Genomic DNA, 16,315 nt, shown 5'->3' on the forward strand with positions numbered 1-16,315 from the left:
GATCTCAGCTCAAAACTCACCTTTTTAGACGAGCCCATTCTGTGTGACCTCACATTTCTCACTGCTGCTGCTTTGTTTTCATGTTGTTGATTGTGTTTGTGTTTTATTGTGTTGTTTTTATTCTTCTGTAAGGTGACCTCGAGTGTCATGAAAAGGCGCCTATAAATAAAATGCAGTAATATTATTGCCATTACAACTAATGAGCTTCATGTAAGAACACTTGTTCATATTAACGAAGCCAAACTAATTAGAGTGCAGAATAACATCATCAGCAAACAGCTGCACAAAACAATGAACACAGCTGCATTAGGGGTTTCATATTGAACATGAGACTGAGAACATGAGAACCTTGCCTTTAAAAAGAGACATAACAGCGTATATCTCTCTCTCCCCTTCTGATGACCTGTAGAGAATGTGTCAGAGGTTGTCATGGCAAACGTACACGGATAACAATACAAATAGTCTGCAAATATCTTGTGTAGTCTTTTTGAGCCAAGATGTTCAATCCGCAATTTAGGCAGTCTTGACTACTTGTTTGTTTTTTGTATTTGTATGAAATATCAATGTATGCACATTATTGCCATTTAACCCCACGGTACAAACAACAGCCTGACCCCTTATCTGAATGTCATCCTGTCACATGTTGACATTCATTATCAGCTTGAAAACATGGCCTTCTGTGCTGTTCTTGATACAGAGATCGACCGAGGAGGCTGCGGAGATCCTGGGGTGCCTGCATTCGGTCGTCGAAGCGGCGATCGCTTTCAGCACGGTGATGTGTTGACCTTCTTCTGCCAGTCGGCCTTTGAACTGGTGGGAGAGAAGACGATCACATGTCAGCACAATAACCAGTGGTCTGGCAATAAACCAAGTTGTGTCTGTGAGTAGAAGTGTTTGATTTTATTTTTCAGTTAAATTTTGTGTCATCTGAATTTTGTTTCTTTCTTACTCACTGTTCTAAATCTATCTTTCTATCCGTGCCTTTGTGACAGACCATTGTCTTAAGCCTTTTCTTTTCTTTCCTTACATTCTTCCTTCCTCCTCCTTTCTCTCTTTGTAGTCTCATGTTTCTTCAACTTTACGGCTCCATCAGGGACTATTTTGTCCCCAAACTACCCCGAGGAGTACGGAAACAACCTGAACTGTGTGTGGCTGATTATCTCTGAACCAGGAAGTCGCATTCATCTCCTTTTCTCTGACTTTGACCTGGAGCCACAGTTTGACTGGTTGGTGGTCAAAGATGAAGGTAATTATACATCTTAACTTTTGAAACAACATGGAACTCAATTTAAATTGAAAGATTCACTTTTTCCTTAAAAAATACATTTATCTTAGAACAACTGGTCTGTGAAATGATAAAAAAGAGAGAGCTCTTGTCGAAAACTTCACCTCAGATTGAATTGAAAAGATAAGGAACAATTCAGATTGGCTTTGGATGATGAATGGCCGGCAGGCACATGGGAGGGTTAGATGAATAGCAATTACATGGCTGCTCCTCGTTGCAATAAAGGTTATTGATTTAAAGTGAATCAAGTAAATCCCGGGTTTGACTGGATGGTCATTAAAGATGAAGTTGTGTTTAATTGACTGGCTGTAAACATGTCCCTCTGCAGGGATGTTATTTTGGAGCAGAGTTGTGAAAATTGCAGGGCAATTAGTGCTGTTGCTTTGGGAAAACTGACATTAAAGTTGTTACTTTAAATGCTATTTGTTGCCGCTGCCACATGGTTACCACACTCCAGGTTTTCTTTTTATAGAAAAAGCTTCTTCTTCAATTTACATGACTTCTTGATTTTAAAATCTATGATGAGTTTTAAGAGGAACGCTCATGTATATATATATATATATATATATATATATATATATATATATATATATATATATACATATATTGGTTTAGACGTTATTTTTCAGTCAAGCTTAAATAAGTGAAAATATGTCAAGAAAAAAGTCAAGTTTAAGCAGCAAGTGTAAGTTTACTAAATGGCAAAGGTTTGTTGATAGCTGGTAAAGGATCTATACATAAGTATTGCATTGAAATTATACACAAATAATCAAACTGCCATTTTTCCAATGTTCTTTGTGCAAGTCAAACTTTAAAGGTCACAAATTATTGTAAAGTTTATTGCCATACATCTACTTTGATCCTGTATTTGATCATGCCTATAAACCCCTCTATTTCAGCCCTGTTTAAAAAACACATTTTCCAAAAAGTGGATCATAATTTAGGGGTTTGTAGACACACTGGGGACATGTAGTTGTGTTAAAAAAAACACGGTAAAGGGTTTTTTGCACAACATGTGACCTTTAAAACACAAAATCATCAAATCCTATCAACAACAATTTTGCAGTAATGCAGCAAATGTGTTGGCTATGTCTGCTGTATGGCTTTTGAATAAAGAGAAACATTCACACACAGACACACACACACACACGCCCGCACATACATATTTACATACATACATATTTACATACATACACACAACACAGGTTTGTTTTTAGTTCCTTTACCCCTGGGTAATAGAACATTTGAAAAACAAAAAAAAAAAGGCAAGTAATTGTAAACAGAGTAACCATCGTAATAACCTTTAAGTCTCTCAAGCTTGAAAATTGTAGCCTGAAAACCTAATAATGCTTCAAGGTATCCATTTTAAAAACTGAGTAAATGGTTGACATAATCTGAAAGCCATTGTTGATTTGGAATATAAGATAGCGTAGTGATAGACTGATACAAAAGGCTTTTCTCTCAATCTCTGCTCCAACATGAGACAACTGCAGACCTTGTCACTCTTACAGCTATTTTCTCATTGAATTGCTTTCCTGCTCTCTTGTCTATCAATGCCATGATGAATACGTAAAAGAGCTTTTTGGATTGCTGAAGAACAAAGGCACTGGCTCTTAGCAACCTAGACGCTGTGTAGCTTAATTGAGTCTAAGTACAAGGGATCCAAAAGTCAAGGAGGTAATGAAAAGAAAACTTTGTAGTGTTGCTGAAGAATCCCCATTTCAGTTTTATTACTCAAGTGCTTTTAATGCTCTTTTCTGTTTTCTGCAGAGTTTTCAACTTTCTGCTTTTCATTGCACCTTTTGTAATAGAATTCATAAGAGGAGTTTTTAATAATTCTCGATACAACATACTCAATGTACTGCAAAATGCACTGCAGTCAATCAAACTCATTGCTTTTTGTTATGTTTAAAGCATTGGATGGTTTCTGAGCTAAGGCATGAAACGGCACCAATATCACAATCTTCATATTGTACGTGATATTGTGACAGCCCTGAAATAGCAAATCAGCAACTAATACAGGGAAATGACTGTTTTTGAATTCTTCACAAAAACTCTCTTACAATGGAGCTGTCTCAATTCTTTATATTAACAAGGCAGCTTGTTTTCCTCTGACGTCATGTTCAGAATGAAAAGCTCCAACTATGTTATTAATTCCTGCCATTGTGTTCCAGGCTTTCACATTTTAGGGTACAATTTCAATCAATGAGCAAATGAAAAAAATAAATAGGAAATAGGATTTGAAGCTGGAGCTGAAACTGCATAAATGTCCTTACAAACATTCCTATTTTTCTGTGTAACACTAAAATGGGGCTAATCTTATCTTCTTATCGTCTTTTTCAGCCAAAAGTGACATTAGCTACTAAGTAGCTGTGGGCTAAAGAGAGATGTTGCCATCAAGTCATCTAGTGCTGCTTCAAATGTGTTATTATAGCATGAATTAAGACCAATTTTCCCTCCCATTCAGAGATCCCTTTTACCATTCAGAGCTAGGCCCATGATCATGCTGCCAACAAGTTCAGGCAACTTGTCTTTGCTCTGTCTGGAAATGAAGCTTTTTCTTTAGTTTTTATTTATTGGTCAAAAAGTGACTTATCTCCCCACTAGCACAAAGCAGAGCTCAACACAACTCAAGTGTCATTGCTATTTGCTGCTCAACAAAGTTTTTAATTTGGGTTATGTAGCCTTAAATAAAGGGTTTGGTCAGGTGCACTGGTTGGACTTTGCTACTGTGACTACATATACAGGAAGTGACTGTGCAAAGACCATAAAAAAACATGTTTTTAACATAATGCTGCAGTATTTCTATTCAAATGACGGGTTAGGTATTAAGAAAGTAAGATAAGCAGACAAAGGACAAATTGACAGTGTGCATTTGTCTGCTTGTACAAACAAATCTGCTGCCCAGATCCTATCAGAAACTGTCAGCATTTCCGAAGATTCAAATAATTAATGTAGTTATGTTTCTTTGTTTATTTGTAAATTTTACTACATTTTATTAGGATTTTCGCCAAAACTAGCAACATCACATGATCAGATATTACCCAGCAATCATCACTGCAAATTTGGATATGACGAAAGAAAATATGAAAGTATTCATAACAAAATGTTTTGACATTAATATAGTTTATTTATGATTTACGTAGAATAAGCACATCATTGTGTTATGAATGTGACTGATTATAACACACAAAAAGAAAACCATGATGGGGATGGGTTGGCCTCTGAACACAAATGTATTTTTGACAAACACTTAAACTCACCACTGAGTTTTTCTGTAGTTATTGAGAGTCTCATTCTCTAAAGATATACATGAACAGGCCAGAAGGAAAGATACAAACATGAATCCATTTGGGCAGAAGTCCCTAAGTGGATGAACACAGCATATGTCAGGGAGCAAAACGGTCACGGTGAATAATCACTGGTGCCGCTTGTCCTAGCCGCGCCAACCTGCAGGTGTTTCTGATGAATCACATCTCCTGCTGCAACACCAATCCTCTGGACTCCTGGTGGGCCATTATCAACAACAAGCATTGTGTTAGTTCTGGCGGAGAGAGGAAATTGTCCATGCCAATAGCTTATCAGCATCAGTTGACATTTATAATCACTGTTCAATCTCAAAATAAATTTCCAATCACATGCAATCAAGACAATAAGGTGGTCATAAACTTCACAATTCCCATCGCTTACTCTTGATTATCACGCTGCTGCTGGTGGTTAATCTGTTTATTTCTACCTGCTCCAAATAGCTGTTCCTGGTTGTTGCAATTGATTCCTCCATCAACCACCTCAGCCTCCTCCTGTTCTAGTATCTCATTAGAATATGAGGCTAAAGGCATTTCTTTCCCTGTACATTATGCATACTCCATATCTCTCTGATATTGGCCTGCTGGGTTCTGTACTCTGCAGCTCTTCAGGGTTTTATTGCGCTCCCTGCTGAATCTTATCGATGCTGGTTGGATCATTGGGGAGCTCCCTCAATAGCAAGAGCGCATTCTGCCAAAGAAAAGTGTAGAACCATTTGTTGCAGCAAATGGTCCGATTCTGTGACACAAATGTCTCAGACAGAAAGGAGGTGAAGCATGGTTACAGCTGTACAGGCCAGTGGGGGGGTGTAATGGTTTCTGGGCCATTGAGTTGGTATACAGTGGCTCTTTTAATGGCTATAGAGCAATGCCTTAATGCCAGAGCACACCTTAACTTAGCAGGCAGGTACAGCCATTCATTGCAATCATGTACCTGCAAGGGGATGATTGATACTTAGAGTGATAATGCCACCTTGCCACGGTGACAGGATTGTCCAGCGGTGCTTGGTTGAAAACACACTCGGGCGAAAATAGCATTAATGACCAGAACACCAAAGAGCCTTCATATCAGCTTCTTTGCGGCTCACTTAAAAGCAGCCGTAGAAAAAGAGCAACAACCTTTAGTAGCTGTGTGAAGCACTGATGTCAGGCTGGTTTGCTTTAGGATCTGGCAGATCCCTTGCTGAGTCTGGCTGCCAAGACGTGACGTGTTTTTAAAGGCTGTCCAATGATGCTCTGAGTAGCAGCCTGTCGATTTCAGGTCACAGAGATTAAGTTTTTTTTGTATTATAATCTTCAGTTTTAATATCAATCATTTAGAAAATGTGACACAAAAACAAAAGTGTGTATTCAGATTCTGTACTTGTCTTCTTAACATAAACCAGGACAGATTAATACTTCTAAATTGTGGAATGCAGAATTGTGCCTTTTCAGTGAATGTAGTACCAGTGTGAAAGTGTGAAAAACATGTCTACCCATGTAAAGAAGCAAGTTATCCTTCTGGACCTATAAAAGACACATGTTCTGAGCGACTTAGACAATGTAAGCCACTGATGTCGTTTAAACCTTCCACAGTGTTATTGTGAAGTCGAAGCAGAGAACAAACATTTTAATCTTCTGTTTATATCTATAATATTGAATTCACAACTAATGATGGATTAGGCCTCTGTGTCTTACTCTGACAGGGAACTTGTTCAGTGAATTGTGAAAATATTGTTTGTCCATTATATTCTTTCATCAGAAATGACTGGTGGGCAGGTGACGAGCTAACACTGCTAGCCATTTCTGATGGATCCTCGAGAAGTAGAGTACTATGCTGTGGTGTATAATTAATCATATTCCAAAAGTTTTTTCATCTTGTCCTTGCACTTTTAACTTTAATACATATCTTGAGCTCTCACAGGCTGGTGTGTTTTCAAACTTTACAGAAGTCATCTACTTTCCTGTACAAGTGTGTCCTTGGCCCTAATGTGATACAGACACAATTTGATAAACATCATTTAATCGTTTCTCTAAAAGATTGCTTTACACTTCGTTCTCTTTCAGGCCTGTCTGAGCCAACGACTTTCGGGACGTTCTCAGGTAAAGATGTCCCATCACAGATCGCCTCAAACGGACACATCATCAGACTGGAATTTCAATCTGATCACTCTAATACCGGAAAAGGCTTCAATATCAGCTACACAAGTAAGTGCTTCCTGCACCTTAACTTCTCTTTCTTTGTATGCTACCTGTTTCTGAATTGTCTGCCTGTACTTAAGATTTTATGAGGTATACATTTTGAGCTTTTCCATTCGCTCAATCATACATCTTTCATCCATAACATTTACTTCCATAATGCCATCACCTTAGAAAGTAATTGATGTAAGCATTGGTTGCACATACACTAATAACCCTGCTGATGCATTCATGCATTTTGTTTGCAGCAAGCTCTCCACCAAACCCGTCAAAACGATTGGTGTAAAGTTCCCGCAGGGTTGTACCTCTATCTTGGAACATTTGATTGTATAAAGACCATCCTCGTCTTTCTTGTAGGGTACCTTTTAAAAAAATTTTCATCACTTACTTGAAACTGAACGGGCACCCTAAATATTTGTATAATCTGTTATATCTGTCTCATTTGTCCACAACAGATATTTGCAGGGAAGCTTAAATCTAGATTTAAATGTTTAAGTTAATTAACAGCAACAAAATAACAGTAACTCATGAGAAGCAGAATTTTGATGTCACCTTCTCGCTATGAGTAGGAGAAGAAAACCAGCAGCTTTTTGTACTGGATCCAGAACAGTAACAGTATACAGTATAACAGAACAGTAACAGTATACAGAATGATTTCCATATCAGGACATATTTCCCTCTCCAGATGTATGCCTCGATGTTTAAAACGTTACAATTCCTGCTGTTCTATTACTATTGGTTTAACATGTATAATTTACCATAATAAAGTTGGGTTTACAATCATAATATAGTTACTTAGATCATTGATCACTTTTTTTATGGCCCTGATCACCAGGTTGATTGACACCAGGCGAGTGAATCTAAGGATTTTAAGAAGGATGAACCAGAATATTTAAGGATTCAGTTTTCTGCAGGAGTGCCACATGAGAGCAGCAATTTAGATTTTACATCACTGGTCGTCTTGGCATCGCTGTTCAGCTGCATATATAACAGGAGGCTATAAAAGGCACTTTTTAGCATTTATGTCTGCCGACTGAAGCTTATTAGTTCACTCATTTCCCAAATATCAGGGTTTGAAGGGTTTCAGGCACGTAATTGAAGTATCAGCTGACATCTCCTAATATGCACTAAAGGCCATTGGAGCACACATATTAAACTCAGTAATTGGTCAGGTTGGAAAGGTCTCATTATATAATACCTAAAACTGAATAATCCTACGATGATTAATACAGCGCCAATGAATACTGAGAAAGTTCACTTTCTTAGGCTCGACTAGTTCTGCCTGACTGATCATCTGATCTCATGTCTTAAACATGCTTAGCCTAGTTAAGCCTGTCCCATTGTCAGCTTTGAACCGTACTACTGCAGCCTGTGTATTTATCTGCTCTGAGCTGAACCGGCTCTGCATCACTGACTCTGATTAATTCTCTGGGATCTCCATGCGGTTTTGCACCATTTCACACACTGCCTCCAAATGACCTTGCCTCTGACTCTTTCCAAGAGATGACTTTTGACAAAAGAAGATACTTTATAATCCTCTTTCAGTATCACGGCGCTGATTAAAAAAGATGCATATTCATGATCTTAACACATTCTTTTTTCGACTCATCTTCTCACAGATTTGAATGTAAGGAAATAGTCACATTAAATCATTTCTAAAGGTAATTCTCACACAGAAATCCTCTTCAACTTCACCTGTGTCTGGACACAATATACAGGAAATGGTAAATTGACTTGAGCTTGTATAGCACTTGATGGCAGCTGTGTAAAGTGACCATCAGAAGTAAATAAGCCCATCTGTACACATGTATCAAGGCTGCCAGTGAAGCAATGGGAGCAATTTGGGGTTAAGTGTCTTGCCCAAGGACACGGCTGACATATTGCTGCAGAAGCTGGAGATCGAACCCTCAACCTTCCGGTTGAGAGCTGACCAAGATGCAAGATTTTTATTTGTAACATACTCATACAGATGTGCAGTGAAATGTAACGACTATTCTGCAAGGCCATGCAATAACAATAAACACTAAATATAGTAAAACACGTATATACAGTATAATTGAATATAATGTAAAAAATAAAAAAGGAATTATCTCCAACTCCACCAACTGAGCCACAGTGACAAAGTCACTTATTGAACACCTATGTCTGAAAGAAAAGTATTTGACTATTTTTTTGTTTTTGTTTTTTTGAGGATGTAATTGAAATGTTGGATCACACACAATCTACATTTTGCCTTAAGAAAACCAAACATTTTTGTACGTTTTCTGTCAAAAGGCCTCTATAGTTTTTTTAATGTACAACATAAAATACATTTCTGTTCCTACTTTAAACTCGAAGGAGCTGTCATAAAACTTAAAAACCTGCTCTTTAATTAGTCACAAAACAGGAGCATGGAGCTACAATAGGAGCACACACAACAGTAAATACAGTTTCAGGTGCACGACCGCAACAAGACTGAAAAATAGAAAAGTCAGCACACCAAATGTCCTTCAAGTTTCCTTTATCTGGGTTAGAGCAGCATACAAAACAACAATGGACGCGTTTCAGCACTCGGCCTTCCTCAGTGTTGAATTTGATTAGACACAGGCCTCAAACAGACACCAACTACAACAACAATACACCAACATGATAGTATATACAGTATGTAAGGCATGAGAGGAAACTCCATAATTCACAGTTAGGTGTCATACACTTATTGTGTCATCTGCATTTGGTAAAACCACATTTAAATTGTTCTCTTGTGTTCTCCAGTTAAGTGTGAGTCTCAGAATGTGATCATTGAGGATTGGATACACATTTTACCAATCAAATCAAATTCATTTAAGGCTGCTATGTTAATTGCAAGAGAAGGATTTAAGAAGGATTGTATTCGATATCGCTAATAGGATAAATATTTGTTCCATACATAGATGATTGAGAACTTAAATCGAACTTTGCATGCAAGAGTATGAGATTATGCACAAAGAGCATCGATTGAGCAGACCGGTCAGAGAGAATTACCTTTGTGATTATTTGACTTTGATTTGTTTGTAAATTGATCCTGTAGGGTCTGAGGGTACCATGTGGACAGACTGCATTCAGCTGCAGTTATCAATACTCTATCAATTAGGCGGTTTTCAAACAATATTGGGACTGCTGTCAAACACGGGACCAAACTAGATCTTCAATCTTCCCCAAATTAGCTGTGCACTAATATCTCACTCATTTTCTTATCTGTAAATTAAAGCAAAAACAACAACTGATACTCTGCTCTATTAGTTTACGTTTAGCTGCAGAGCCACAGCCCAGTGTATGGTAACACTAAAACCAAGACACAAGACAATGATATAAGCACATAAAAAAGACTGCCCTCAACCCTTTAAAAGTCACATGATGAACACACAAAGGCACACACTGTACAATGTCCTGACTTGAAGATATTTCTTCATAAAGAGAAAAATGTTCAACACATTGCAGTCACATTTTAGAGGTCATCTTTCTCTGTCTCAGTCGCTCGCAGTCTCTCCGACCAAATCCTATTATTAAGATATTTATTTTTTTATTTTCTAGTCTCTCAAATCAAATCATGTCGATCTCCGTCTGTCACTCTGACTCAGACTCTTATTTGTTTCCTTTTTTTATATATATATATATATATTCTCACTCAACCTTGTCTCGCACTTTTTGTCCAAAATAATCACAGCAATTTTCTCCCTTTTCTGAGCAAACGCGCACATTTCTTTTTGTATTTTCTCTCCTTAATACACATGACTCATATGTCTTCTTTTCATCCATCCCAACTTGTCTCCACCACTTCTTACTTTATCAGACAATAAGATTATTTTCTACTTAAAATTTGTATGCAGCATGTGTTTGCCCTGCATACACTAATGAAGAAATGGAAAACAAAAGATGAAAAATGCAATTACCCCAGTCCAATTGTGTTTTATAAAGGTACATATTCATTGTGTTGGTGTACCTGCCCTTTTCCTCTTTCTCTTGTTTTTTCTCTCTGCCCATCTTCTGTATCAGCTCTCATTTCATCTCCATCAGTAGCTAATCAACCTGAGACATGTCCAATCACTGGCTGTGTGCTCTGGCCGGGATCAGGTTAATCTCTGGAATAAGGATAACATAAGCTAAACATGACAGGGTAGAATCCCCTGAAGATAATTCCATTCCCATATTTCCATATCAGTGGAGACGTCATATTAACAGACTGTAATGCAGCACTGTTTTCTTTCTCGCTCTCTCTCTCTCTCTCTCTCGTGGAACACATTTTGATATATTAAAGAAATAGAAACTCCTGAAGGAGTTAAAATATCTGTATGTAGTATCATAAGTGTTTTTCATAGACTGGAGCTCCACTCATCTCTTTATTCTCTTAAATGTTTCTATGCTTCCTGCTTGTTTTGATCCAAAGTTTCCCCTTGTCTCTTCATTTAAACATTGCTTTCATTGTTGTCTCTCTGTAGCCTTTGGTCAAAATGAATGTCATGACCCTGGAGTTCCTGTCAATGGACAAAGGTATGGTGACCAGTTTCAGCTTGGCAGCTCTGTGGCGTTTCGCTGTGACCAAGGCTTCATCAGGACACAGGTAAACTTCCTTCACCTGGTGTTTACTTAATGGCAAGGTTGGTAATTATCAAAACCAGCTCATCGCTTGCATTGTGTAGAAACTGTCTTCTCGTGTCTCTTTCAACTACGTCCTCTGTGACACGCTTTTAGTGCAAGCAAGAGGTAGAGTACGAGCATGATTGGTGATTGGATCATCAGATTGGTACCTCATGGCAGACAATGATCAAAGTTTTTACAGATTACGGATTTTCTTTGTTCCTTTTTTCGAGCACATTAGTTATTAATTTCTGTCGGGACCTAAAGACAATTTCAACCAAAATCTTGAAAAAAACGTATCGAGCGAAAATTGCCAACCCTGCCTTTAATTTAAATTCATAGATGTTTTAGAGAGATTCGCATATGTACTGGTACAGGAATGCAAAAGGTGTAGTATCACATACATGTTTCTATGTGTATATCCTTTTATGTATGGAGTTAAAATTTGACACTTTTATAATGAGGTACTGTAATGTATCCTAATTTTTACATAATGTGTCCTGTTATAAATGTTCTTTCAGTTTGTGTCCATTTAGGCCACTTTGATCTCCTTGCTGACTTCCTAGCATACTTGTGTATTAATTTTACTCGATTTCATTAAACAGTAAAAACTCCCCCAGGAGCTCTCAAGTAGGTAACATGATGTCATACATTGATGTATTCACAGGGATCCGATCAGGTGACTTGCATCATCCACGATGGGAATGTTGTTTGGTCTGCAGCGGTACCTCGCTGTGAAGGTAAACAGACATACACAGCGTGTTTACAAAGTGCAATGTGTATTAATTCCAAATGTTCCACTTGACAGCACAAAAAAGTGACAAAGCATTTAACGGTTTGACTCCTTGAATGTGCTAGAATTTGTATAAACTCCCACTTCTAATTGCTTTAGCCTGCAGCATCCCCACACAGGCGTTCCGATTCTGTGAGAAAAATGAGAGTGGCACAAGTTCTGCTGGAAACACATCCAGAGAGATACATGTATTATGATTTCAGACCCTGATTTACAAAGATGCAGATAAGCTCATATGTGTGAGTCATAATGCAAGGACAGTGTGGCTATTTCAACACATTACAACATCAAATGGAAACCACTGGCTTGTGAATCTTTCAGTTTCCCTTCCATGATGATGGCATCATCTAAATGACATTATCAAACGTTGGTCGTTGTTGATAAATGGGATGGAGGAAACACTCCAACTGAAAAGAACATTTTTAAATATTAAGAATGAGTAAATGTTAACCCTCTCGATAGACAGGAAAGAATATTAACATCTTATTTTTTCGGATGACTGTGTCTAGTGCAGCCCATCCAGCAGTACCACTGATACAGCATGAACAGAATGGTGAAAATAAGTAATTTTCTTTTGCTGGCTGAAAGTCTGGAGTTATGAGAGCAATCAAAAGGGCAAAAGTATTAGCTAGAGCGAATAAAAGGAGAGGTAACCCAGTTAAAGAGAGGCCATTGCAAATTATGTATTGTTAAAAAAAAGAAGCAATGTATCATATGCAGGTCAGGAACTCTGTGTTTCTGTGACTGTGCATGCTGCAGGACAGGCCTGAAGGGGAAAAGAAAGAATCCAAACTCAGCCAAAGCTAATTCCTGCAATTTAAGAGGCCATAATAGAGATTTTTTCCTCTCTAAGTGTTTGCTATAAATTAGTGTCAAGGTGTGCCAGATTTGCTGCCTGCAGCCCTCTGAGCTGCAGCAGAATTAGGAGCTTTTGCTGGCTTATTTGACACATAAATATACTTGATTTCCACTATAAATTAGCATGCTATAATTATTTTTTTCCTTTTCAAACATGAGCTACTCAAAGTTGTTTGCTGTAGCACAAGGTTGGCACGGCATATTTTATGAAAGGAAATGTTTATGTATGAAATCATGAAATTCAGAAAGGATTAGAGTGCTAAAATAAATTGAGCAGATGATGAATCTGCTAACTGGATGTAATGTGAACCTTGTGCTCGTGCCATAACACAGTTACAAGTATAAGTGATTAATTCCCCTCTCTCATGTCATTGTGTATGTGTTTATATCCCTGTAGCTCCATGTGGAGGACATCTCACGGCTCCTACAGGTGTCCTGCTGTCGCCTGGATGGCCTTCCTTTTATAAAGACTCGCTCAACTGCCAGTGGGTGATTGAAGCACAGCCAGACCATGCTGTGAAGATACATTTTGACAGGTACGAGTTCAAATCTGAAAGGAGAGACATTTTTTGTCTGATTTTATTAAGTGTCCTACTCTGATATCCAGAACACAGGTCAGCTTTTTTTGGGGGGGATTTGGATGATATAGTCAACAAACATGTTGTTTTTGTACTTGTGGATCAGTCAGCCTCCCTGTGGTCTCAGTCAGTCCTTCAGAAACATTTTAACTGAGTCAGATATACATGTAGTCGGTGACTTACTGCTGCAGTAAATAATGAATGCTTGCTTTTTGCACTTTTTTTCTGGAAACCAGCCACAAGCAGATGCAGCGTAGCCTGAAATTGCTATCAGTGAAATTTGTCTTTTTTGGAAGTGATGTAAAGGCCAAGTTATCTTCATCGCCTATGAGGCATTTAATTTGTGTATGCAAATGTCTGGGACAGAGGGAAGTTAATTGTTCAGCAGACTGGTCAGATATTCAGTCTGTGATTGCACAGTGTGCCAGTGGTTCCCAGCTCCTTAGTTTCAATCTCAAAAGTTTGAAAGCTAGTAAAATACTCAGAGGTCCGGAAACCACATCTGTATTCAAATAATCAAGATGTATAATTGTCACTTAAGCTGTTTTCACACCTGCACAAGACTCCTGAAAATGTCCAAAATGTTTTAACGGTGAGCTGCATCTGTGAACATAAACTGCTGAACTTTTCACCTTGACTTCACCCGTACTTGATGCTGCCTTGATTCAGCATCCTAATAGAGTATGCATGTGACATTGGGGTTAGCTGTAGTTGAATGTGGCAAGAAACATTCAGGGAAATTCACCACGAGGAAGAGGAAAGGGATAAAGACGCAAAGTACTCAACTGCCCATAACGAAGATGCTTCATTATCTTATACTATATACTTACCCACAATCCAACCACAGGCTGCATTAATATGAAGGCAAAAAAAAGTTAAAATATTGTCAGATTCTAACACTTACTTTGCTATTTTAGATTCCCACAGCGTCTTTCAGCGCTGTTGTCTTGCCTCCAGAGACACCCCCTCCTGTCCGTTTGTGAGGGACATGGATTAATCAGTAACTCAAAAGGATTGTCAGAGCCACACTGTCCTGTAAATTTCCATAAATGTTCAGGAGTCCATGTGTGAATACAGCTTTAGTAAGATTGTTTAAGTGACGTATAGCTTGTTGCTGGACCAGTAAAGAGTCTGTTGTTTTGTCTCCTGGGATTGTAATGGTGATCAGGCTGCAGAGTTCAGTGTAAATGCTGGGCATGTTATTTTAACATGACTCGCTGCTGATTTCAAAACAATATCTGCCTTTATTTATAATTAATAATTTGGGATTTGAGGATACCAGCACATGAATCATGCATAACAGTCATACAAATGTTGCCTTTGAATTTGATTGGTTGTTGTGCGTGATTTGTTTGATTTTTTGCCCGTCTCTCTGTCTAGGTTCCAGACTGAGGTTAACTATGACACATTAGAGATCAGAGACGGCCCCTCGGTCTCGTCTCCTGTGATCGGTGAATACCACGGCACCCAAGCGCCTCATTTCCTGATTTCTACGTCCAACGTCCTATTCCTGTTGTTCACCACAGACAACAGCCGCTCTGCAGCTGGCTTCAGCATCAGATATGAAAGTAAGCCTGATTTACTGACTGATAAAACTGTCTGGTAGATACATGCTGAATTGCTTGCGGGAGCTCATACACAGCAACACGATTTTTTTTGTCACTGTTCTGGGAGTGTAAACCAGCTTCACAGTTCTTAATAACCCATACACTCATGTACACACACCCCTCCTGACTCTGTGCTATTTGTGTTTGTGTGTTGTGAATTCTCAGGTGTGAAAATGGAGTCAGACTCTTGTCTTGATCCAGGGATCCCAGTCAATGGTCGTCGCCATGGCAGCAGCAGCTTTTCCATTGGCTCGCGTGTCTCTTTTACATGTGACCTAGGATACACACTGAGTGATCAGGAGCCAATTGTTTGTGAGCAGAATCATCAGTGGAGTCACGCTCTTCCCAGCTGTGATGGTGAGAATATTTCTCTTTTGTCATTCGAGCTCTCTTGATGATCACCAACAGCCGACTGAAACCTTTTGCCTCCTCTTCCAGGAGAGGTTTATAATTATGTGAAGAACTAATTCACCAGCAGGAATATGTGTCACATGGAGTTTGAATTCTTCAGATCATCCTGTTTCTTTTCCACAGAGGACAAAGCCTCCCCCCCGGCATTATTTAAAACAGTGGGACTTTTAAATACACCTGTCAAAATCAGCACTAAATCCTTTGCTTGGCAAAGGAGGTAATCTTCTAAATCTGAATGTAATCTTGGACAAAAATGAAACAGTTGTGTATAATTATATAAGATGTTTTTTTTTGTTTTTTTTTCGTTTTTTGTTAGCTAAATGCTGCAGCTCAAGAGGGATGTTTGTTTTTGTGGTGCTTTACTTAAACTTGGAGTATGTGTGTATTTGTTTTTAGGTTATTTCTTCATTTATTACACAACTTAGTACTCCTTTCACGGCTCTGAGGCTATCAGGGCTGCCATTCATAGAATTATTCAGACAGGCACCAAGCGCATGTCTCGAGATCATCTGAACTTAAGTTTACCCAAACAGACAGATGCTACCATGCAGCGTGTGGACGCTCATGTCTGTAGCTCGTCTGTAATGACGACACAAGAGTGTGAGGGAAGTGAAGCTAGAGTTCTCCCTTCTGACTGGTTGCAGTATCGGTCATAAACCCGCCTTCTCCATGTTAACAGATAAAATGAGAAACGTAAAAGGGCCAAA

General features: G+C 38.5%; 1 protein-coding gene across 3 annotated transcripts in view; it reads left to right on the top strand.

Moving 5' to 3' along the window:
* LOC306821691 (CUB and sushi domain-containing protein 1) overlaps positions 1-16,315 on the top strand; it is a 418,062-nt gene that overhangs the window by 272,816 nt on the left and 128,931 nt on the right. For all 3 annotated transcript variants that reach the window (XM_079340244.1, XM_079340245.1, XM_079340246.1), the window contains 8 exons: positions 698-880; positions 1,061-1,246; positions 6,637-6,777; positions 11,223-11,344; positions 12,029-12,101; positions 13,410-13,548; positions 14,971-15,158; positions 15,363-15,554. In XM_079340244.1, coding sequence (XP_079196370.1) covers positions 698-880; positions 1,061-1,246; positions 6,637-6,777; positions 11,223-11,344; positions 12,029-12,101; positions 13,410-13,548; positions 14,971-15,158; positions 15,363-15,554 — 1,224 coding nt within the window. The remainder of the gene's footprint in view (positions 1-697; positions 881-1,060; positions 1,247-6,636; positions 6,778-11,222; positions 11,345-12,028; positions 12,102-13,409; positions 13,549-14,970; positions 15,159-15,362; positions 15,555-16,315) is intronic.

The sequence above is a fragment of the Symphodus melops genome (assembly GCF_947650265.1).
Source record: "Symphodus melops genome assembly, chromosome: 3".
NCBI classification, from domain to species: Eukaryota; Metazoa; Chordata; class Actinopteri; order Labriformes; family Labridae; genus Symphodus; species Symphodus melops.